The 26,005-nt window shown below is 43.4% G+C and overlaps 1 protein-coding gene across 4 annotated transcripts in view; it reads left to right on the plus strand.

Moving 5' to 3' along the window:
* The window catches only part of VPS13C (vacuolar protein sorting 13 homolog C), a 5,236,720-nt gene that overhangs the window by 4,458,298 nt on the left and 752,417 nt on the right, over window positions 1-26,005 (plus strand). For all 4 annotated transcript variants that reach the window (XM_069624493.1, XM_069624490.1, XM_069624491.1 and 1 more), the window contains one exon: window positions 2,344-2,483. In XM_069624493.1, the coding sequence (XP_069480594.1) occupies window positions 2,344-2,483 (140 nt within the window). The remainder of the gene's footprint in view (window positions 1-2,343; window positions 2,484-26,005) is intronic.

Here is a 26,005-nt window from a genome sequence, read left to right on the forward strand (position 1 = left end):
AACCAGCAACACCAACCTGCCAGTTCCCCCCACACTACCACCCTCCTTGCACACATATGCTCACGCTTGGGGGTTCACCAGGACCCAGTCACCCCTGCAACTCTTTCCATAGAAACAACTTGGTCGCCAACACATATCAAAAACCATTGCCATTCCTGCTCTGTTGTGGCGTTATGAATAGGCCCCGGGGGTTACCCCCCTCAGTCATTGTTGCCCCTTCAATGTGGTGCCCTAGGTAGGGCCTAAAGGAAGGAGCTGACCTCTTCTGGAGAATGAAAAAAATGTGTCACTTCCTTCACACCTTCAGCACCTACGCACTCCCGACAGTCTCATGCTGCTTTGCATTCCTGTACATTCAGGCTTCTGTTAAAGAAAGGGAAAACAAAGCTGCAATTATCCTCCTTTTATTTAACATATTTCTGCAAGGATGTATATGTTGGAGTGGTTTATTATGATTTCTGTACAGAGTATTCTTGAAAGTCAAAAACACATCTTTTTACCAACTACATCCTGGAAGATATGTGGTCAAAATTCTACATTTCAGACTGGGCTCAAATCTCTGCATCGCCACTTCTCACTGTGAATTATTTGTCCACCTGATTTTGTGCACATTGTACTCTGTAAACAAAAGTCCCATTCAGTTTATTGCACCATAAATGAGTGACCATTCACAGAGTGTCTGAAGACCATAAAAATGGCAATGGTTAACAGTATAAATGAACATAACATATATTGCGCATTACACATTTTTTTTGCTTTTTGGTGTACTCATGACAATTTCTTGTAATGTTGCTTTCCATGCTACCATCAAGTATCAAAGCCTTATGTCATTCCCTGTAACTTAATGTTCTGTGATTTCACACTGATGTCAAAACAAATGCAAATTAGGGCCCCTGCACATCCTTTGTCACACAGGCCCTCTCACATCCTAGAACCTGCCTTGAAACACTTGTGTATAGGCGCGTTACAAATGCCATATCCTATCATATTGATAAAGGGCATCATTCTGTACTAAAAATAGGCTGCTTGTTTTCCAGGGGCAGCGTCTCACTGACATCTGTTACTGGCTTTCTCAGCAGAAACATGTTGGCTACCCCTTTTCAGAGACTGTTCCCTCAATAGCCCGTCCATTATGAACAGTGTCTACCACAAAAGGTATGCATGTTAGTAAACACATGTTTTTCATATACACCTGAAAAACACCATTGAGCTCCATATCTTCTGCAAAAAATGAATTTACACTGACATACACCGAATTTTTTATTTTTGTGTGTGGAAACACTGGGAAAACACCACTGAAATTGACAAATCACAAATATCAGACCTGAGAAGGGCACTGAATTTTTACATTTCCAGAACCAAGGATTTTAGAACTGAGGACCAGCTTTTCATAGGTTACACTCATCCTAGTCTAGGTAAAGCTTTGACAAAGCAGATATGGTCATGATGGACAGCCTTACGTGTCTCTGAATGTTACTCCATTGCATGTAATGAAATAGCTGAATGGTTTCAGGCACACTCAACAAGTGGAATAGCTCCCCCTCTGGCCTTCCAAAGAGGCGTTCCGATGTTAGACATCTGTCAAACCTCACTGTGGTCTTCATAACATACCTTCACAATACACTACTGCCTTCATTCTCTATCTGGCCAACACACCTGATTTGATAGGGTGGTCATCTAAAATTTCAAAATTTGAACTCTTGGTTCGCTCTTCTCTCCTGTGGCCTGTACACATTGCTATGGGAGTCTAAGATGAGAAATCTGTGAGAGAACACAATCAATTAGAATAAAAAACTACTTGCCTTCAGTAATGTTCTTTCTGGTGGATGCTCCTCTCATAGATTCCTCATTGCCTTGCCAGCTTGGCTTTCTGATAAAGAGCCCACTCACAAATTACCATATTCATTAATACTTCCCAAACGTGGCTGAGCACAGTGCATCTTCCTGATGAAAACATTTCTGTGATCGGATGAAACTGGAAGAATATATCTAAGGTGAGTAATCTGCAGGAGAAACCTCCATCAGCAAGAGCGTTACTGGAGTTAAGAAATGTTTTATTTTGGGAGAACCGAAAAGGACATATTTTCTGATGACCTCCTCTTAAGTAACAGAGTAAACTAGTAACAAACAAAATCAGTTGCTACTTGAATGAGTGGAAGGTCAACTGATAAAGGTGGATTTTCAATGTTTGCAGAAAATAGACTCAGTGTTGCTTACAATAGCGGAATCTCTAATTTCAACAAGCCATCAACACTATATGATATTTAGTTGTCAAACAGCATCCTACAATGACAGCATAATAAAAACACTTTTTCAGCTAACTTATATGTTTCCTCTTTTTAGTTACACCTGAGCCTGTCATTGGGTGCTGGCGGGGAAGAATCAAAAAAGGAACAACAGGAGATTATTGGCATCACTTCTGTTAATCTCCTGCTTAAGAGCATTGGTGCCACCCTGACAGACGTAGATGATCTGATCTTCAAGTAAGTTCCAGGCTAGAATAATTGTTAATTAATTTGTTATTTTATTGTACCAAACATTTACCTCTGTTGTTCAAGACCACTTTTGTACTGCACCGAGAACTATTGAATAATGCAGCTGAGGTAGATATTGCAGTACTGTACTGTTTCCATGTTCATGTCATGCGGCAGATATGAATTTCTCTTGGAACAAAGAATTGGCCACATAGCCTGGTGATTGAAGTAGAGGAAGAGAGGGGCCATGCTCAAATCTTAAAAATGAGGCTTGAGTGTGGGACGTTAGCAATGTGGTGACTTGACAAAGAACATGAGATACAAAGAGAGCTGTTTTTAAAGGCTGTATTAGTGTAATCCGGATCAAGTTGGGATAAACATCTACAGAAACTATGGGTTTATCAAAAACCCAAAAGGATGTTATTTTCTTATAACGATTAAGCAAAAAAAGGGTCGGAATATGTCCAACTAAATGATTCTCTCTTCTCTGGGAATATTGGTCTCCCTCAGGATCTCTAGTCTCAATACAGTTACAGGAATGTAGCGCCCAACTCTCTTCTTTGGACAAGATCTTAGTTACAGGGATATATAGCACAGCAGGCTTCATTGCTGAAATCAGTCCCAGATAAATATCGCGCAGCTCTCTATTTGCAGTCTAGCTAAAAGGATGGTGCCTGACTTGCTTCTTCCTGTAAAGGGTGTTCAATTCTTCCTTCAGGGGTAAAGTGCCCAGCTCTTTAGGGATATAGTACCCAGCTCACTCACTAGGGATATGATGCCACTCTCACTATTGTCACAGCTGACGGATCAACAGACTACATCAAAGCCTAATTTATAAAGTTCATGGGTCAATATTACACACCTCAAATAACAGTAAGGTATTAGATAGACCTAGACCTGGAAACAAATCATTGGGAAACTCAAAGGATGATGAACCACTCAAAACTTTTAAAAGACTGTAGTACATTGTTCCCTTTCTTCGTCCCTTAGGCTCTGCCAGCCAGCATGAAACTGTCACTAAATCCCTGGTGGTTAAGTGCCGTAGCACTTCTTACTTTCTGTTGTAGGTGGAAACCCCTTGGCTTTTGTTGAACTTGTCAGCATGTCATTCTCCCCTGTATCTGTTGTTACTAGCTCTGGGTCACAGGATCAGCTGGGCATCAACCAGATATCAGACTCCTTCTGATCTTAGCCAAGACCTTGCTGGGTAGGTAGTTGACAAGCATAATCCCTTGATGCCAGTGTCAGCCCTGCCACAATCTCCTCCAGCACCAGAGTCTCAGCCTTACTATCATGCTCTTGCCTTTGGTATCTGGCACCTTCTCCTTCTCGAAGGTCTCACCCTTCTCTTACCCTTTCTCTGATCTACTCCTTTCCTACTTTACAATTCATAACAGTCTTCACCTCCTTTCCTCTCACCTTTCCTCCTATTCACTTGTCTCATCTTTTTATTACCACAACAGGTTGTCCTCATGTTCTTTTCATTTTCCATGCCACCACTTCTCCGTAAACCAGTCTAGGAAATCCGGTGTAGCAAGTCCTTCTACCAGAGTTGTGAGCTACCTGGATACTGTAGGATGAGAGCTGCAGAGTCCCCCAACATGTTCCCCACAACATTCCTGAGACTGAGGAAGTAGTCTATGATGGTGGGCAGATATATATGCCCTGTTTGAATGATAGATTTGTGAGAGAAAGTCTTAAATCCCTGTCAGACTCTCTAAGGTAACCATCAGACCAGCTCCATTAAACAGTACAATGTCCTTTCATCGCGGGATGTTTATTCGCAGGGTTTTTTACCACGATTATTTTTGGGGAAAAAACTCAGCTTATTTTTTGGGGGGTGTTTGGAAAAATATATATATTGGGTGTGGGTGTTCGGGGATATATAAAAAAAATAAATGGGATGGGTGGGGACTCCTCCACACCCCAAAAATAAAATTTGATGAGTTTTTTTCGTTAAAACATCTGCGGTAAAAAAGCCCACGAAAAAACATCCTGCAATGAAATGACATGGAACTCATGGATACAATTCCTCAGAATGTTGTCAAAGAGCTATCCAGACTATCTTCAACCTGGAATACCACCAGACGGTTCCATGTCCCAGCAAAGACTACAGCTTTAGATATGTGAAAAGAATAACAAACACCAAACTGCTGGGGCAACTGAATTAGATGGGAACTGGAGCCTATACAAAGGCTGCACACAAGTAGGAAACAGATCTAATCAATTAGAGCTGCGACAGATCAGGCCATATGAATGGAGTAGTAAAAAAAGCTGGTTGAGCCACTAGAGACAGAGGTAGTTGGTTGTAAGCAAGAAAACAGCCAGGGCATCAGGGGAGAGAAGGAAAAACATGTAGGAAAAGAGTGTGCATGGGATTCTAGTTGCTTGTGCTAGATTTTTGTGGCAGAGACCCCACCCCCTCAAGAGAATGTGACTGCCAGCTTGAAACCAGTATATTTCATTTTCAAGGTCTCCAGATAGTCAGGCAGATATGAAAAGGACAAAGGGGTGGAGCAGGGTTAGCTGGTTTGAGGAGAGAAGGGAGTGCTTTGGCTGTGCTCGTAGTTTCAGTTCAGAAAACTCAGTCACTATGTGTTGGGTTTACTTCTAGATGGTATGGGGTTGGTGTTATTTTGGTGTGTGTGTGTGTGTGTGTGTGTGTGTCTGTATAGGATTGTTTGTTTATCTGTGGTGTAGTGTGGGAGATGGAGTGTGCTATGATTGAGTGGGATGTCGAAGGGGGTGTGCAGTTTGCTGTGTGATTTCAAGTTGGTGCTGTGGCAGAGTATGTTGTATTTGATGTATGAGCAGTGTGCTTGTATACAAAATTGAAGGTTTTAGTAGGGTTAATGGTGAGAAAAGTGTGTGTGCCCTTGAAGGCTACATTGTTTTGTTTAGGCTGAAATTCCTTATATTGTGTTGAGTGATATTATGTTTTCTTTTGTTGCTCTTCCCCAGTTTGGTTGGGTCAATTATGGTGGTCACATGGTTTGTGATGTCTCTCATTGTATCGTGAGTGTGTGTTTCTCTTAGATAGTACTTTGTGTTTAGGATTGCGAGTTAAAGATCTAGGTTTTTAGTAGTTTCCTGAAGGTTAGGTGTTTTGTTGGTGTTTCATTGGGGAGTGAGTTCCAGAGTTGTGCTGAGATGCGTGGAGAAGCTGATTCATATTTCAGTTTCAGATAATGCTTTAGTTGAAGGTGTATGTCATTGCTGGATCTCAGGGTTTATTTCGGTCTGTAGATGTTATCTTATCTGAAAGACCGCTACATGTAGCATTTCAAACTGAAGGAAGAATCCCTTTTTAAAAATGATGATACTTCCTCTCGGCAGAATTACAGCTCGGAGTCCCCATGGACAGATGGACAGACTGATTGGAATCTCAACAATTAGTCCTTACAAAGGAATGTTTGGTGACATGCCCCACTCACACAAACACTTACAATCTTGAACTGCTGGGGTTCGTAGGTGCCCCAGAGGAGCAGGCAAGCAGCGCCGGTCTCACGGCATCTCAACTAAAATGCACAGCACCATGGAATTAAAGCAACCATGCCACAGAGTCACAGGATGCATTAAGGCGAGGGAGACAAATGCAAGTAGCTGACGAGTTAGTAGTTCTGTCACAAGCAGGATAATCCTCAGGATTGTGTAACCAGCAGAAGTCAATCAATTTCACAAAACTTAAACACACAGGTGAGGTTGTGGGATTCAGGAGTTGAGGCATAGCGAGCTGGAGATTGTGTGGTGGTGTGGACAGGAGGTTAAAGGTGTTAAACAGACGGCCGAGCACAACGAAGGGGTGAAGGAGAAGAATGGTAGAGCGAAGGAGGAACAAAGAAGTAATTATAGGGAAGTGGAGGTACTATCTAAGAAAGAGGTTGTAGGAGAGAAAATAAGTTGGAGGTGGAGGAGACAGGTCATCGAAGAGAAGTGGAGGAGGCAACATCTAAGGAAAGGAGGTGGAGAAGAAAACCAAGAGTAGAAAAGTGGTAGTCTAACGAGATAGAAGTCATCAGGAGGATGGAAGTAAAGATGAAGAGGAAGAGGAGGAGATATCAGACCAGTTGGTAAAAGAAGAGAAAGAGAGGAAGTGTGGTATGGGAAATTAAAAGGAGGAGAGGAGGACAACCAGTTGTGTTAAGTAAAAGAAGGTAGAAGCGAACAGGAGGAAAGGTGAGAGGAAAGAAGAAGTGTGTTGCAAATTGTCGAGAAGGATCATGAGAGCAAGGGTAGAAGAAAGGGATGGCAGTCAAGAACGAGAAGGTGCCTGAGACCAAAGGCAAGATCCTGATAGTAAAGCTGAGATTCTGGTGCTTCAGGTGATTGCAGCAGGTCTGCCATTGGCACCACATTGTGTTCTGCTTGTCAGTGTCCAGCCCAGCAAGGTCTTGGCTAAGATCAGATGGAGTCTGAAGTCGGGTTATTGCAAACTGGCCAGGTTACAGGCCTTTTACCCATCTAGCCTAGCTTGGTATCTGTGTCGTATGGCTACAGTTAACAGCATAAGTCTTATTTAAATAGATCAGTGTTTAGATCATGTAAAAAAAAATATTTTTTGCTTTTACACAGAACTTAGTCACAAATGTAACTTTTTTTTGTAATTATTTATTGGTTGAAAACAAAGTTCAACCTTAACGATAACATTTCCACAAATCATCAAATTTCATTTAATTAGATAAAAGAACAAAGAAGTAATAATATATTAAGATACACCTTTTCAATATGAAGCGGCACATGTTTGTTTAGAATTTGGCAATCAATAAAAGCAAGTACAAAATATCACAATCATTCTTTTTTTAACCTTAACAGGAAGAATTCCTCAAAGTACCCGATCATTCATGTACTTTTCACATAAGTATCCAGATTCAGATTATTTTTAAAAACGATCACAGCCAGTGAGAGAGAAGTTGACCGGCAAGATACACAGTACTTCCCAAAAGTGATCACTGTCGCATGCGATCGATGATTCAATGAATCTTTTCAAATATATTATTCTAAGTGTTTCGCAAGACATTAAAAGATGTTTATGCGTTTCCACCTCCCCTGGACAGCCACAAAAACGACAAAATTGGTTTCCCTTCAATACATTCCTTCTGTACAAGATCTCCTTAGTACAGTTTAGGGTCCATCTGAATCTTAAAAAGTCAAACATAGCTTGAGCCCTTGGGAATAGGATTAAAGGAGTAACCACAGTACCAAAACATTTGTGTTCATTTAGGGAATGTAATATTTCTATTGTTTGACACCAATCCCATTCAAATAAAGCTTTTTTGACCTTTTTTGGATCTTCCATTGGATCACTTTTGTTCATGCTTACAATTGTTGGGAGACCTGCACAATAATCCTCAAAAGTATTTAGATTTCCTTTGGTTCTTTTGTCCATCACTTCTCTTAATTCAGTATAATGAGGGGTGGCTTTTACCGTTAAAATATTTACGTAAAAATTATATTTTTTTCCAAAACCCCAACACCCTAGGAGAACTCAACCCAAGATCGTATCTTATTAAGACTTAGGCCACCGCATTAGGTGTACACAGAGCTTTTCTCCAAATTAAACTTTCTAGTGAAACTAGAATACATATCACTTTTTCATAGGTTAGTTCAATTCCATACAGTAATTTCGGTATCACTTTGCCTGCATATAAACTCATCAAAGGTTTTACTGTATATCTACAATAGGAACGTTTAAGATATTGCATTGGTTGAATGAATCTGTCATTTCCCCTTTAGTAAATCTGAAAATAACCTTTGCCTGAAGTGCTAATAAGAGGGAAGCCCAGAGAAACTAGATGTTCTACCACTTCCAGTTTAAGGCAATTGATGAACCACCTATTATGAATTTTTTTATTAATGGATCTAAAGTTCAGGATTTTGGATTTGGCAACATTAATGCCAAGTGCATTTTCCTCAGCATAAGTGGAAAAGCCTGTTAAAAGTCTTTAGAGGCCCAACACTGTACAATCTGTCAAAACAAAATCATCAGCATTGGCCAACTAACTTAATCAAATGCTTCCAATTTTAAGGAATACCAATGCTGCATTCTCAATATTTTCTCCCACATCAGGGATATATAGGTTGAAAAGGCAGGGAGCTAAGATGCATCTACTCCTTAAACCGTTTATTGTAGGTATTTATTTTTAGTATGATCCTTCCACCTTTAAGTGTACCTGGACGTTCGATTTTTCATGGAATTTTATTATAGGTTTTAGTAGCCCTCAGTGGATCCCCCAACTTGAAAGTTTCCACCATAAGTGTTTACGGCTAGCTAGATCGAATGCACAGCAAAGATTAATGGCCGCTGTATATATCACATATCACATCATACTTTTTCTTCTGAACCAGATCCTGCCTGCATTTTAGCAAAAAAAGCAGTTTGATGGTTCCCTCTGCATTTTACGAAATCTGGTTTCTCTTATCGATTCTACCGATTGAGGACGCCCAATGTTCCAGATGGTTTAGAATGACTGCTGCAAAGATTTTAATCTGCCCTGGAAGCATAGTTATAGGGAGGTAGCTACAGGGATTGGTCTGGAGGTCCTGTTTAAAAATTGGAATTATGAACAATGTTTCCCAAGCTAGTGGAAGAATTCTGTTCTTCAGAATATTATTAAACAAGAACGTAAGTATAGTCGCCCAGAGCGCGTTGGTTAGATGATTCACTCCTGGCACATGTGAAGAACTTGGTTTAGCGATTATGTTAATGACCAATTCAACATCAATATGCACCTCAGAACGGAGGATAGCACAGGGGCAACGTGCTGGTCTTGGAAACAAGACCATGCAGAGCAACAGAGGTTTGAATCCCAGATCTGCACTTAGAAACTGAACTCGGGTACATTATTAGGTGCCTTATAAAAAGTAATTAAATAAATAAATAAAATGGTTAGGAGCCGAATATTCTGCATTATATTATAATGTAGGGAATCCTCTTCCTCAGCAAATAGCTTGGTAAAATGGATAACCCACGCTTCCACATTTACTACCTTGGCCTGTATAGCATCTTGACCCACTCTCATATGATTAACCAAACTCCAAAAGTGCTTGGTATCTTTTTTAATTAGGCATTTTATCATAGCCTCCTAGTCTTTTTGAATCAGAAGCAATCTAATTCTAGACAACCAATTTTTAGGTTTCTGCCGAGTTTTTTAACCAGCAAGCGTGTGTTATCCATTCCAAAGTTGGTTTTTCTAATTAAGCGTATATCTTTCCTCATCTCTCTTTTTTTCCCTATGGCCATAGGGCAGACCACATGATTGTTCCTCTTTTCTTTATGGCGGACACCCATCTTAGTCACAATGTTGTTCTTCTGAGAAGCCAAGATCTCACGTAAGAAAAAACCACAAGTATCACGGGTAAAGGTTCTAATGTTTTCCTCTAATGTGGACACACCCATAAATTGATGAAATTTTTGGTTCAAATTCCTAATGGAACTCTTGTTTCAAATCAGTTTATTTTTTTGGCTAGATTTACCTTAATATCTAATGCATAGGTCATGGAATTCATACCCAAGCAAAGTTTAAAACAGATTCATTACATCATATTGAAAAGACCACTCCAAGATCAGGCAAATAAAGATCAGGCAAATATTAGATCGAAATCGGCACTTTCTACAATTAGACCCACATCTAACCCCTTTCACTCAAAAGAAACCACATATTGTGTTCGCAAGAGCCAAAACATTAAGGAACTGTGTTAGTCCCTCACTGCTTCCAAGCAACAGTGAGAGACAATCATCAAACTGGTTAACACCAGACATTTTTGGATTCAGAAAATGTGGGACGTGTTCCATGTGTCCATATGCCCATATACCAGCAACTAAGTTTCAAGATGCTTGTGGAAACTATATGACCAAGGATTGGCCACCACTTCACTAATGTGAAAGACTTCATTATAAAACAACAGAACTTGGCTTTTCTAAGCAAACTGCTAAAAGTCAGGCACGGTACTTTCCAAATAATGCCACACTTGAGATGTGTGCTCTCTTTTTCTCCTGATCACATTCGCTTGTACACAGCTACCTAATGGTGCCCACAGAACACAATATACCTAACTTTTTTGTATGAATTTTCTGTTTGGTATAATTGTAGTATATTCTGATGCCATAAACACTGACTACACTAGAGAGTACTCCAGCTGTGTTAGTAGACCACAGTAGCAGCATAATTGTGTATATACACGTTTTCCAAGTTTCCGGTTCAAACATTAAGAACCTATCATTGTTACAGACGGGTTCATGCAAAGGAAATATACTTCTAACTATATGCAAATGTTGGTTGCACTCCTGAACACTGAATCCATGTTTTGCTTTGAATAAGGACAATCCTAGTGTCTAACATTGTCTATTTTTTCTTTGATCCATAACACCATGGCAATATGTTGCATAATAAGCTCTTTTCGCCTGAAGATGTTTATGTGATTTTCTTTTAGACTACATGTAAATCAACACATGTCCCCTGATTGGAAAAAGGGTGCACAACAATTGACATGATTTAATCCATGTTTGCTGTTTCCTAGAAAAATGCGAGTTCATGTTTAAGCTCGTGCAAGTTTGGAATAGGGTTATTATTTCTAAACATCACTACATTTTCCCTCTAAATAAAACATTCTAAATTTTAAGAATTGTCTGAATTTGATCGGCGGCAACCACCCCCCTTGTATACACTGTGGAAACTATATGAACATCAAACAGAATATCAACTGCAGGACAAAACATGTAGTGTATGCTATAATATGTGTTTGCCACAAAATATACATCGGAAGCACGATTCGCCAACTCCGGACGCAAATTCGGCAACATTAAGCCGGTATTGACAGCCAAAACCTGAATTTACCATTAGCCATACAGTAGCAACAAGAGCACCAAATGGCAGATAAAAAAGACATCATATTCATTGGTTTGAAACAAGAAAAGCTTGGCAGGAGAGGTGGAAATCTCGAGATGGCACTACGACAATCAGAAGCCAGACTTATCTGTCAGTTTCAAGCCCTGAAATTTGGTTTGAATACCGATAGTTAAATGTACTATTTTTTATGAGCATAATGAATGGTCAATGGGGAATAGAGTACTATTTCAACATATTCCATCATATAAACAGTAGATGGGCAATTGAGGCATGCATCCACATACAGGACAGAAGATAGGTCATCATACTAGTCACACTTCCGTTTTTGCATTTGTGCATGTTTAACCCAATATCAAGACATTGCATAAACAGGCCGAAAAAAGGCACCATTTAAAATGTACACTATTTGAATACATGAGGATGAGGAAAGTGTAATGATCGCTGGTACCTCAGTCTTATATATTATATACCAGCTTTAACAAAGTATTCCCTCAAAAAATGAGGGTAAACACAATGTGTTACAAACATAGGCATACGAGCAATTGTGCAGCGCTAACTTACACAGAAAAGTGTTAAAATACTTAATGTGAAAATTCGGCCCGAATAATGGGAGCAACGTGAGTAAATGGTAATCGCAGTCCGAATAATGAGTTAACCTTCAAATTGAAATAGAATTACCAGCACAACATTGAAACGCGTATTACCAGTATGTTTTATACCAGTTATCCCAAAAGATGGCCGACAGGGTCATGTCAACAAAGAAAGGACCACGGTGTTGCCATGACGCCTGCCGACAACACCAACTTCGAGGTTACGCATAAGCAGAACCTTCGAGTGAATGCAGGTTGACTCATAGGGCTTGGGAGCCCAGACCAGCACGGTAAGCGTTCTGCATTAATTTCTGCGTGTGATCATTAGGACAAGAACGTTCACCGTAATATACAGCGTTTACATAGTAACGCGCATGACAAAAGTAACGCAGGTTTACGTTTAAATATGAGGAGATCAGAACAGCCTGCACAATATCTGCAATATGCCTAAATGCATCCCTAACAATGCCGGAACAGCGCCAGGCCCTTAAGAGGATTGCGCTTTTTTAATAAATCACCATGGAACACACGCGCGAGATAATAGCAACGCGCGGATGTGTTCAGATACGGAGAAAAATAGACAGCCAGCACTATGTCCTTAATATGACCCAATGTATCTGTGATTTTGCAGCAAGAGCGCCAGCCCAGTAAAGAGGAGCACGCATGTCCAATAATTTGTAAGAGACCATAAAGTTCATGCAATTTCCATAAGTGAAATATGCATGTTTAAAAGGCCGCAAACTAATCTTAGCATGTCAGCAACAAATCATTCATAGTAATTGGTAAATAGAACTTTGTCTTTCTTCAGGGATTTAACCCGGTTACTACACTAAGAACAGACGGCAATCTATTCAGCACGCTTTCTCAAGCAAACAGGTAACACCTATGCACAAAAGAGCGAATGGTGTTGTGTTCCTTATGCTTTTTGTTTCTTTGGGTTTAATAATTGGTACCTTGTGTCCTTGCTGACACACACAATTCATAGCCAAATAATACATAAGTATTACGCGCAACTGAGGTTGACTAACCGCACAAGTAGTGCTGAGTAAAATTAAAGAATGAGTTTGAGATATTATGGAAGTCATCTATCCTTGTTAGGAGTCTGAAAACATGCTAACTGCAAAGCAATATGAAAAAGTATTTAAAATAATGAGCAGTCAAATATAACGTTTCTCATTCATCATTATTATTTTTTCTTTTTCTCTGTGCACATCTTTTACCTTATTTATCCTCCCCTTCACTCATCCCTTGTTATCTCTGTCTTCTAAGTGATATTAACAATATTCATGTTGGCATAATGCTGAATGAAATGGTTATTGATATTATGTTTACACTGAACACTTATTATGTTATTTTACAACACATCGTGTTTAATTGATTATTCACCAACAGCCCTGGTTTGAAAAAGGCACTTTTGTGTTGCCGAAACACGTGTTACCAAGAAGGGCCAATATTACACTTTGATAAACCTCAATTGTGGAGATACCGTTTGACTCAATCTGGCGTATTTGTACGAAGGAGTGTTCCAATATCATACTATTTCATTGTAGAGGTGGGGGGGTGTACCTCTATCTCTCCTGCCAAATGCAACACATTCATCAATGTTACAAGAGTTTAACAATAGGTCGCAAGATGTGAAAGTCGGCGTCAAACCACCCCAATTTCGTAGAAAGTTTAAAACAGGTTTGGATCATACAATGATCGCTCCAATCGTTGTTCACTATAACAAATTCATTACAACATTTGTGCAAGTATTCATCGGTAAAGATGTACTCCAATACAGTAGATAATCTCCTGTGCCAAGTTGCACATCCCGGGACATCACCATGAATTGAACCGTTCAGCTTTGCCAAGCCCACTCCATCCAAACAAACCAACCACTTGGCGCTATTTTGTTCCCTCTTACCCATGGTTTTACTTCCTGGAGTCTGCACAGAAATATAATCAAATCTTCTATGGAAGAACAGACTGATTTTAAATCCTCTATTGCCATAATATGAGCCTTACGGTATTTCCCTCTCTATTGGGTAAGAAAGGAAGAGATACTTTTCAAGCTTCTATCATGAGGACACACTCCCATGTGCCAATATATATTTAGTAGTACAAACCGTTGCATTTCTCCCTCCATTGAACATTCAAATTCTACAAATAAAACACCTCGACACGAATCTAGTTCTGTTATGCAAGTGAGGCCCATATTGCTTCTTAATAAGACCACCTTCCCTTTTTTGATTCCTGGAAACAAGTCAAGTGGGGTATCCTTCTACTTGTGTACGCATCAGGAGCCACACCTCAAGCAAAGAGATGATGTCAAACTTTTCCAGTGCTCTTCTTAATGGTATGTTATTTATCAATACAGAGTGTTCCATGACAAAACGTCCAAACAAATCCTTCTGTTAAAGATGCCTAGATACTCGTTGGCTTTGTTTTTGGCTGACTGAGTAGGCAACCCATGACCAATCTGCATCAATTCTTTCCACTCTTCGATCATTTCCGTAAAATCAATTTCTCTCTAATATTCACCTCCCTTCTCCCTCCTAATTATCACCTCTTTATTGCATTTGGGGGAAGGTTTTTTCCATGCTGTCCCCATTTCCGTTCTCTTTACGTAGTATAAAGCTCACCTCTCTCAAAGATTGTACTTCCCTCAATATAAGCTCATACAACAGTCTTGAAACTGTACTAAAAATTGCAATGTCTGTTCTTGACTGGTGGAGGAATTTCACTTTCTCAATATCTTCAGTGGAGAGGATGTTCAAATTAGGTATTTCCGCAAATATTGCTAGAATGCTGGCTCTGTTTAGAGTTAAGCGGCTTACATCCTCAAACACACTTTCCAATGTCAATGTAAACTGTCCATTACTTGTTTAGTTTTTTCATATAGGACCGTCACTTCTCCCAGGAGAAAACCCCATTGGAGTGAATTTATTCCTGACCTCTTCACATTTTTCCTCTCCTTTGGCTCCCCTCAAGATACTGAAAGTTGTGTCTCTCACTGAAGCCGGCCTATTTGCCTTCTGCTCCGCCCTGTCAGACTCACTAACATACCATTTTTCAAGCATATCTACCGATTTACTTTTAATAACCAAATGTTTTTCCCCTGAGAAAAGGACTTGTGGCTTAGTAAGATCTTCCTGGGCCTTATGAGGCTCACACTGACTACCTACTTCCATTACTTTGTGAGGTGGAGATTTAAATTCATAAGCAATACCCTTTCCCACAGTATTCAAAGATCTATCCCACGTGATTGTTTCAAATTGTGAACATGGATTTTTTAAGTATTACTCTTGAGCAACATGAACCTCTGATTCCATATCATGTCAGGATAAACCAAAGCCTAACGGAAGACCGATACCACTAGCCCAGGTCCAAATGACCCAAGTACCTGGTTTCACCAATGTTTGAATTATATTGGTTGGAAATGTTTTTTTCAGTCAGTGACATAAAAGCACTTTTTACAGGTAATAATTCACATTTCTGCTTTTTCGTGGGGGTTTGGAAAAACTCCTACTTTGACTTATATCTAGAATTGGAGTTGTATCGACCATCAAATAATAAAGAATCAGCTCTCCTCCCCACATCTAGCCAGCACGGGATAAGGCAGTGTCACAGCCACTTCCCACAGTGCCTTCCCCAGGAGTCTCCTCACCTTGATCTTCACTGTGACTGGCGACCTTCTGTCTTCTCCTCCGGTCTTTCGGGGTTCTCTCCTCTTCAGTTTCCTTCTTAAGGAGTCCTTTCCCCTTCTTGCGTTCGAAGAGATAGGGACGGTCTCCTCCGTAGGCCACCTTGACCGTTATTGGAATAAACCGTCAGGTGAACCCTGGGGAGTCCGCCCCTCCCAGAACAGGGAAAAAGCCAATAAGGCAGAAAAAACCCTGTGAGGCTGCAGGCGCGGATCGAATGGAGGAATTGCAGATCCAGAGGCTTTTAAAGTCTTGAGGCGAAAGTCCAGTTGATACTCCAATGGGTGACAGCTACCGGACTGTGATCCCTTGGCATGGATGAAAGAGCCCTGGAAGAGGCGATGGAGTGTGGAGCCACAAAGGAGAACTCCTATGCTTCCGAAGGATCGAACATAGGCACAGAAGACTGCAGACTGAGGTAAGTTGTTTCGGTAGACAGGTAAAAGAATGGGGAGAGAAAGAGTGTGAGTAATAGAGAGCAGTAGTGAGTCAGTGAGAGAAAGAGAGAGTGAATACGAGAGAGTATGAATGAGAGAGCGAGTGAATGCAAGAGAGTATGAATGAGAGAGTGAGTGAATGCAAGAGAGTATGAATGAGAGAGTGAGTGAATGCAAGAGAGTATGAATGAGAGAGAGAGCGAATGCAAGAGAGTATGAATGAGAGAGCGAATGAAAGCGAGCTTGTGAGAATGAAAGAGGGGGTGAAAGAGAGGAATGACAAGACCGAGGGAAGACGGAAAAGACCCCGAGCCACAGGGAACCGGAACCTCGCCGACGGGGAAGATAGGAACCCGTCGAGCGAGGTAGAGGGTGCTACGGGAGAGAAGCTAGGCGGGAACCGAGGACCAGATAAAGGGCAAGGAAAGGGAAGGCAAGAGTGAACGGCCGTCGCCTAACGAGAAGGCGATGGGCCGCGGTGATTAACCGAGAAAGCAAAAGAGGAGCTCGGTATTTCTGGAACTGTAGTAGGCACAAATCGAAAGTCAGCATAGCGAGTTGCAACGCGACTCGCAGGGGGCGTGGCTTCCTTAAATGCAGCAGCAACAAAAAGACTAGACCGCTCACAGACAGACTGTAAGGACCTAATAGCGCCTCCATCTTGCCCATAACTTCCACGGTCTCCGCAGCATGACAGTATGCCCTCTCCTTATCCCCTTTCCCCCGGGCTTCCCTGGGTGAAGGCGATGGAACAATCTGAGAAGGCGTGGGGCATGGATGTTACGTCTGGGCTCCCAAGATTGTTCTGCTGCAGAGTACCCTTTCCAATGGACCAGGTATTGTATAGTGCCATGTCTGTAACGGGAATCCACCAGCCTCTCCACTTCATACTCGTCAGGGTCCGGGTCCTCGATCCTTAAAGAAGAGGGTCTACGATGACTCGTAGGATCGGGAAGATAAGCCTTTAGGAGAGACGTATGGAAAACAGGGTGAATCCTCTTCATCTTGGGTGGTAATTGTAACCGAAAGGCCACTGGATTTACCTGAGACAAAATAGGGAAAGGACCTATGAAGCGGGCCGAGAACTTTCCTGGGTGAACCCAACGAGGGAGATATTTGGTTGATAACCACACCTTGGTTCCTACAGCCCAGTTAGGGTTAGGGTTAGGGGATCGCTTCTTATCCGCATACTTCTTGTAACGTATCCGGCTTGCCTCCAACTTCTGTACAGCTTCCTTTTGGATGGTACGGAGATCATGAAGATGTTGATCCACCGAGGGTACAGTTGTAGGAGGAATCCCAAAAAGAGGAATATGTCTCGGATGATACCCGTAGGTAAAAAAGAAGGGACTGATGCCTGTAGCAGAATGTTGGGTATTGTTGTAGGTAAACTCTGCCAGTGCTAGATAAGACTGCCACTTATCCTGCTCCTGATTGCAGAAACAACGTAGATATTGTTCGATGGTGGCATTTAAGCGTTCGGTCTGGCCGTTACTCTGGGGATGGTAACCAGAAGATAATGCTTTCTGAATCCCCAGAGAGCTACATAACGCTGACCAAAAACGGGAGGTAAATTGGGTTCCCCTATCCGACACTATGGTCCGAGGCAAGCCATGTAATCTCACTACGTCTTTCAGGAACACTTCGGCCGTCATGGGGGCGGAAGGCAAGCCATGTAAGGGAGAAAAATGTGCCATCTTGCTCAGGGAGTCAATAGTCACCATAATTGCTGTGTATCCCCCCGAGGGGGGAAGATCTACAATAAAATCGGTAGATACATGTACCCAAGGCTGAGATGGTAGAGGCTCTTGTTGGAGCAGGCCCAATGGTCTGTGAGTGGTATTCTTGTTGGCCGCACATACTGGACAACTCATCACGTATGCCTTAGTGTCCTTTACCATTGTCGGCCACCAGAAATATCTAGAAGCCAGGCGTAGGGTTGCCCTCTGTCCCTTGTGACCCGCAGACGGAAGGTCGTGACACCAATATAGGGCTTGCGTTTGGAACTCCTTAGACGGTAGAAACAGGGCGCCTTGATGTAAGTACAACCCACTCCTCTTCACCAGGAGTGGTTGATACTCTGAAGACACATCGATATGTTTAGTGGCAAGCTCTACTTCTTGTAGGAAAGAGCTGACCATTCCCAGGATTCTCTTGCCAGCAAGTATCCCTTCCTGACCCTGTTTCTCTTCCTCTTGGTACTCCAGTCTCCGAGAGAGAGCGTCCGCTAAAGCGTTCTCCTTTCCGGGAAGATATGAGATTTCAAAGTCATATTGGGAAAAGAAATAGGCCCATCGAGCGTGTCTGGAATTGCGACACTCCATTTGCTGCAATATCTTCAGATTCCGGTGGTCAGTACGAACCAGAAAGGGATGGGCAGCTCCCTGTAACAAATGTCTCCATTCAATACAGGCCTGTCGGATAGCCAGTAGCTCTCGTTCCAACACCGAGTAATTCCTTTCACTAGGTGTGAGTGTTCTAGAATAATAAGCCACCGGATGTTCCACTCCATCTTCGCCGACTTGTAGGAGGGCAGCTCCAATGGCCCCTCCAGAGGCATCCGTTTCAACCACAAAGGGGAGAGATTGGTTTGGTTGTACCAGAATGGGGGCAGTAGTTAAGGCTTTCTTGAGTACCATGAAGGCTTGGTCGACATCCTTATCCCATTCAAACTTCTGGCCCTTTTTTAGAAGACGAGTGATGGGCAAGACTATGTCAGAGAAGTTAGGGATGAAACGTCTGTAAAAGTTGGAAAGACCCAAAAACCTCTGTATGTCCTTGGGACTCTTCGGAACAGGCCATCTAAGGACTGCCCTTACTTTCTCAGGATCCATCTGTACCCCCTCCTTTGAGACGATAAAACCTAAGTATGACACTGAGGCAGCCTCGAAGATGCACTTCTCTGGCTTGACCAGGAGCCGATTTTCCCTTAACCTTTGGAGGACCAGGGAGACATGCCTTCGGTGTTCCGAGAGAGAGGAGGAAAAGACCAAAATATCGTCTAAATAGACCACCACTGAGGCATACAGTAAGTCAGAAAAAATCTTATCAACAAAGCGCTGGAAGACTGCCGGGGCGTTCACCAGGCCAAAGGGCATGACTCGATATTCGAAATGTCCCAGAGGAGTTCGAAAGGCTGTCTTCCACTCATCCCCTTTCTTTATTCTCAGCAGATGGTAGGCTCCCCGAAGGTCTAATTTGGTGAATATAGAGGCTCCTTCTACTGCTTCCAGTACCTCCTTTATGAGAGGCATAGGATATCTGTCTCGAATAGTCAAGCTGTTCAATCCTCGGTAATCTATACACGGCCTGAGTTCAGCAGAGCCCTTCTTTGGGATGAAGAACATTGAAGCCCCTGCTGGGGAGTGAGATTCCTGGATCAAGCCATTCTGTAGATTAGCATCTAGATACTCCTTCAATGCCCTTCTTTCTGGTAGGGACATCGGATACATGCGTCCAAACGGTACCGATGCTTCAGGTTTCAAATTGATGGCACAATCCTCTGCTCGATGTGGGGGTAAAGTACGGGGTAGTATATCCTCAAAGATCTCGGCATACTGCTGGTAATAAAGAGGGATCGTTTGAACCACTGCCGAGGAAGTTGGAACCGCAACCCCCTTCCCCCTGGAAGGAGATGTCTGGGGAAGACACGAAGTGGAACAATATGAAGACAGAAAACTTACTGTATTGGTAGCCCAGTCTATCCTGGGATTATGCTTACGCAACCAGGGTATGCCCAGGATGACTGGAAAATGGGCGGCTCTGATGACATCAAAGGTAATTTGTTCCTGGTGTTGAAACAAAGACATAGTGGCAGGACAAGTCTCTTAAATGATAGGTCCAGAAGAGAGAGGAGCTCCGTCTACACCCTCTACCGGTAAAGGACAGTCTTTCTGAAGTAGGGGGATAGCTTGTTCTTGAACCCACTGAATATCAATAAAGTTTCCAGCAGCACCACAATCCAGCATAGCCAAGGTCTCTAGTGAAGCAAGAGATCCGAAAGTTAGATGAACTGTAAATACCATGAGTCTATGGTCCTCTTTCGGCTTATCCTGCTGCCTGAAATTGCAGGGATTAATCAATTCCGCCCGGTTCCTTTCCCTGCTCAAGACCGGGGAGACGCGTTTCCCGACCGTCTCGGGGGTACCTCGGGGCAACTCCGAAGCAGATGCTTAGAGGATCCGCAGTACATGCAAAGACCCTGTTCTCTGCGTCTTTTTCGTTCCTCGGGAGTCAACGGGCCCCTAGTTGATCCTATTTGCATAGGTTCCTCTGTCTGCGATCGAGTAGGAGGATTTGAGGTGGGTATCCCGATAGTCTGATGTGGTCTGAACCTCCTCCTTTCTAATCTTCGCTCCTGCAATCTAAACTCCAACTGCAGAGACATCGTGACCAACTCTGGAAAGGAAGCAGGACGTGCCATCCGGGCTAGTTCGTCCTTGAGTTCATCATGTAATCCTCTTCGGAAGAGGGTCTGTTGGGCTGAATCTGGCCACCCCGCCTCCGTAGCCAACTTCATAAACGCGGAGGCATATGTCTGTACACTTTGATTTCCCTGACGGAGATCCAGGAGGGCTTCATAAGAAGAATATTGGACCTCTGGTCGTTCAAATCTGTTCCGCAACAATTGAGTGAACTGTGCGTAGTCGTTAACCGCAGGATTTGCTTGCGCTATCAGTGGAGTAGCCCAGGCCAAAGCATTGCCCACTAGGTTGGAGACCAAAAACCCAACCTTGGCCCTATCGAGTTCATAGGCCTTAGGCCGAAAGGTAAAGTAAATCATACAGGCATCCAAAAATCCTTTCAGGAGTTGCGGACTGCCATCATACTTCCCAAAGGAGAACGTCAGGGGAGGCAGGTCGCCTCGGAAATCCTCTCGAGTCGTCACCTGTTGCCGTAAGTTGATGTTCTCTGTTCGAAGGCTCTGAACCTCTGCCTGGAGACCCTGAATCGCTGTTACCATCTCCTGGTATTGTTCCAAGGAGGCCATCGTTCTCGTTTGGCGTTGCAAACTGTCACAGCCACTTCCCACAGTGCCTTCCCCAGGAGTCTCCTCACCTTGATCTTCACTGTGACTGGCGACCTTCTGTCTTCTCCTCCGGTCTTTCGGGGTTCTCTCCTCTTCAGTTTCCTTCTTAAGGAGTCCTTTCCCCTTCTTGCGTTCGAAGAGATAGGGACGGTCTCCTCCGGAGGCCACCTTGACCGTTATTGGAATAAACCGTCAGGTGAACCCTGGGGAGTCCGCCCCTCCCAGAACAGGGAAAAAGCCAATAAGGCAGAAAAAACCCTGTGAGGCTGCAGGCGCGGATCGAATGGAGGAATTGCGGATCCAGAGGCTTTTAAAGTCTTGAGGCGAAAGTCCAGTTGATACTCCAATGGGTGACAGCTACCGGACTGTGATCCCTTGGCATGGATGAAAGAGCCCTGGAAGAGGCGATGGAGTGTGGAGCCACAAAGGAGAACTCCTATGCTTCCGAAGGATCGAACATAGGCACAGAAGACTGCAGACTGAGGTAAGTTGTTTCGGTAGACAGGTAAAAGAATGAGGAGAGAAAGAGTGTGAGTAATAGAGAGCAGTAGTGAGTCCGTGAGAGAAAGAGAGAGTGAATACGAGAGAGTATGAATGAGAGAGCGAGTGAATGCAAGAGAGTATGAATGAGAGAGTGAGTGAATGCAAGAGAGTATGAATGAGAGAGTGAGTGAATGCAGGAGTGCGCGAATGAGAGAGAGAGCGAATGCAAGAGAGTATGAATGAGAGAGCGAATGAAAGCGAGCTTGTGAGAATGAAAGAGGGGGTGAAAGAGAGGAATGACAAGACCGAGGGAAGACGGAAAAGACCCCGAGCCACAGGGAACCGGAACCTCGCCGACGGGGAAGATAGGAACCCGTCGAGCGAGGTAGAGGGTGCTACGGGAGAGAAGCTAGGCGGGAACCGAGGACCAGATAAAGGGCAAGGAAAGGGAAGGCAAGAGTGAACGGCCGTCGCCTAACGAGAAGGCGATGGGCCGCGGTGATTAACCGAGAAAGCAAAAGAGGAGCTCGGTATTTCTGGAACTGTAGTAGGCACAAATCGAAAGTCAGCATAGCGAGTTGCAACGCGACTCGCAGGGGGCGTGGCTTCCTTAAATGCAGCAGCAACAAAAAGACTAGACCGCTCACAGACAGACTGTAAGGACCTAATAGCGCCTCCATCTTGCCCATAACTTCCACGGTCTCCGCAGCGTGACAGGCAGTCTGTATAGGCATAGGCTGATGGTGTGGGCTTTAAAACTGAAACAGTTCGGAATGTGGATCAAAGCCACCTGGCCTTCCACAATAAAGGTTAGTGTTTCAGTCTTTCCCAAATAACGAAACAAAAAGTTCACACCGGTCCACCTCTGTTGGGCTCAGACCACTTCAAAAGAAAGCAAAAAGTTCAGCGTTGGTCCCCCTCTGTCAGGCTCAGACCTTGCACAGTTCAACAACACTTGCCGGGGGCTCCCTTCCCCAAGCCTTTTACACTTCGGATCTCCCTCAATTGGGCTCAGACCGCTTTTCGGATGTCGAAGACTTTCGAATGTGCAGAGCTTCTTTTTTGTTTTTTTGCAAACTTCTGTATTAAACAGTTGGAACAAGGAAAGACAAGAAATACAAAGCATCTAGATCATTAGATAGGAATTGTGGCATTCAACTTAAATCATCCTGTGTGCGCCTGACTGTATACACAATGTACCAAAAGGAAAGAGAATAGTCCCCTCAAAACCCTGTATATCCCCCTTCTTCCAGGAAGACAAATGTTACTCAGTTTCACCCGAGTGTAAATAGAGTTTCGCAAGACAGGGTTTAAACGTCAGCGCTGGAGTTTCACGGTCATAGTCCAGCATGGGGGCCCATAAGGCCTGGAATTGGTGGATCTTTCCTTCCCTTGCGGCTGTAACCTTTCCCACCACCAGTATGTCCAATACTTTCATCCACCATAGGGAAAGCTCTGGCCCTTCTACGGCTTTCCAGCAGCGGCCGATTGTAACGCACGCAGTCAACACCAAATGTGTCAGTAACTTTGTAAGGTACCACAGATTTAGGGTATGTCTCCTCACTTGGGGCCCCCAAGAGAAGAGGTTCAGGACACAACGGGAGTTTGTTACCAGTGATAACTTCGATTATTGTGGCAATGCTGTCCCAGAAGGAATGAATCAGGGGACAATTCCACCCCATGTGGTAGTATGAGCCAAGTACCCCACACTTACGCCAACAGGAGGGAGATATTACAGCCTGGAAGTGGTGTATCTGTGCTGGGGGGTAGTACCAGTGAAATAAGAGTTTTAAGGCGCCTCCTTCAAATAGCTGGGCTAGTGTTTTAAGGCCGCCCGCTTCCATTTCCCAAAGGCTTCTGACTGCATACCCGGGGAGAAGGCAGGATTTGGCAAACATTGGGGATACTGGGCCCAAGCCTCTGGGAATCTTTTTCTATCTCAGAGCCTCATCCCATGACTTCAGGGTGACCTTTGTTGATGAGAGCAGGTTCTGCCATTGCATTCGTGTAGCATGGAGGATAAAGGGTAGAAACCGGAGGGGGAGTGAGAGTTTGCACTGTTCAATCCCAGCCCATTTTGTTGGGGGAGTAAGGGAAATCCAAGTTGTCAGATGTGATGTTTGTGCCGCCTGCACATATTTATGCAAATCGGGCACACCCAACCCCCCCCTAACCGGGAACCACCCATCATGACTCTTTTAGGGATCCTCAACCTTTTACCCCGTGAGATAAAACCCAGGACTTTACATTGAAGGTGGTCCAATACATTTTTTGGGATTTCCACCGGGAGTGATGAACAAAGATCGAGGAAGTGAGGAAGTAAGTTCATTTTAACTGCTGTGATTTGGCCCATCAATTAAATCTCTTGGCTAGCTCATTTTATTAAGTCCTTTTCTAATGTTTTAATGAGGGGGGGGGAGTTAGCTGAGAAAAGGTCCTTTGGGGAAGCCGAACCCCCAGATATTCAATGGAAATGGTATCCCAACGGAGTGGACAGAGGGCTCGAAAAGAGGAGACATCCTATAGGGATAGCCCCATCCCCAATGCTACTGAGTTCCAATAATTTATTTTGGAATCCTGATACTTGCCCAAAATCTTGGAGTTCTTGAAGGGCTGCGTGTATCGAGGGCAGAATATTAATAATGGAGAGTAATACTGTGTATTGAGGGCCGAATATTAGTAATGGAGAGTAATACATCGTCGGCGTATAGAGATACCTTGACGGAAGAATCCTGAACCATAATTCCTTGGATTGCTATGTTACTACGTATGCATTGTGCCAACTGTTCCATAATTAAGGTGAACAAGAGGTGGGAGAGGGGGCATCCCTGTCATGTTCCGCACGTAAGGGGGATCGGGGATGAATGTTCTTAGTTAACCTTGAGTAGAGTATTCGGGGAGGAATAGTTAGCCGCAATATTTTTCTAAACCAGGGCCCAAAACGAAAAGCCTCTAGGGCTAAGTGCATAAAGGACCAGTCACCCTTGTCAAATGCCTTGGTGGCATCCAGGACTAAAAGAGCTAATTTGCCTTGGACCATAGTGGTCTTTTCTATCAAATTCAGGGCTCGCCTTAAGTTAGCCCCTGTTTTTCTTCCCAAAACAAAACCTGTTTGATCTGCATTAATCAACGTTGAGAAGAGAGGGGCCAAGATGTTTGCCAATACTTTTGTATATATGGTCGCATCGATATTCAACAAAGAGATTGGCCTATAGGAGGCACAATCCCTCAGGTCCTTACCTGGTTTTAATAGTAATATCGTGGTAGAGGTTTGCATGGAGGGAGTCACCCTACCCCCCTCTCTGAAAGAGTTGAAGAGAGCTGTCAAAGGCGGGAGCAATTGGCTACTAAAAAGTTAATAAAATGTTGTCGAGAATCCATCGTGACCCGGGGCCCTGGACTTTGGCTCTAAGTATCACCTCCACCTCCTCCTGTTGAATAGGGGCCTCTAACGCCTCCATATCCTCCCGGGACAGGTGTGGCAGTCACCTCTTGTTGATCTTTAAGGCATACGATAGTGTTCCGTTTTCTGGATTGGGACAGTTTTCTCACTAAGAGTCGGTTGACTTTATTGCCCTTAGTATAGTATCCCTGTTTGATAGTTATCAGAGATTGGGCTGTCTCTTCGGCATATAGGGCCTCTAGTTTATTTCGGGGAATGCGCAGGGCTAGGTGGCATTTAGGGGACCACCCCTTCTTGTATTCCCCCTTGGTCTTCGAGATTTCTTGTTCAAGTTGGGCTCTGGTCTGTTTTTTTTTATTGTGATAGGCCGCTGTGTGAGCTATTAAGACACCCCTGATGACTGCTTTCATAGCGTCCCATGTCGTAGCTGGGGACGTTAGTTCTGTGTGGTTCTCCCAGAAATAATTTTGTATTGCTTACGCTACCACACCCCTCAGGGCCATATTTCTTAAGATTGGATAATATATGTGCTCTGGGAGATGGGGTTGGATCCCATGCTCTAATTTGCAAGAGAACTGGGGCACTATCTGAGAGAACCCTGGGGGTGATAGCCACCTTATCAATAAATGGCATAAGCTGGGGTGATACCAGGATCATATCTATACGAGGGGAGGAGCAATGAACTTGTGAGAAAAAAGTTAAGTCCCGCTCTTCTGGATATAATATTCTCCAAGCGTCGACCACATCTAGGGACTTGAAAAGATGAAGAATACTGAGGGTGATTTTAAAATCTTTGGAGGAGGGGTGAGTATTTGGTTCGTCTTTGTTGGGGTCGGGGACACCATTAAAGTCACTACCAATCACAATCTGGCCCTCTAAAAAGGGAAGGTAGATGATTCTAGTTACCCCAAGAAGTGTTCTTGCCCTTCGTTAGGGGCATAGATCGAGATTAATGAATATAGTTCCCCCACGTGCCTCCCTTTCACTCCAATATATCAGCCTCCAGGGTCTCGAATAGTGTCCAACTCTTCAAACTGGATTTCCCGTGCCATCAGAA

This window comes from Ambystoma mexicanum, chromosome 11, assembly GCF_040938575.1.
Source record: "Ambystoma mexicanum isolate Mex_15411 chromosome 11, UKY_AmexF1_1, whole genome shotgun sequence".
NCBI classification, from domain to species: domain Eukaryota; kingdom Metazoa; phylum Chordata; class Amphibia; order Caudata; family Ambystomatidae; genus Ambystoma; species Ambystoma mexicanum.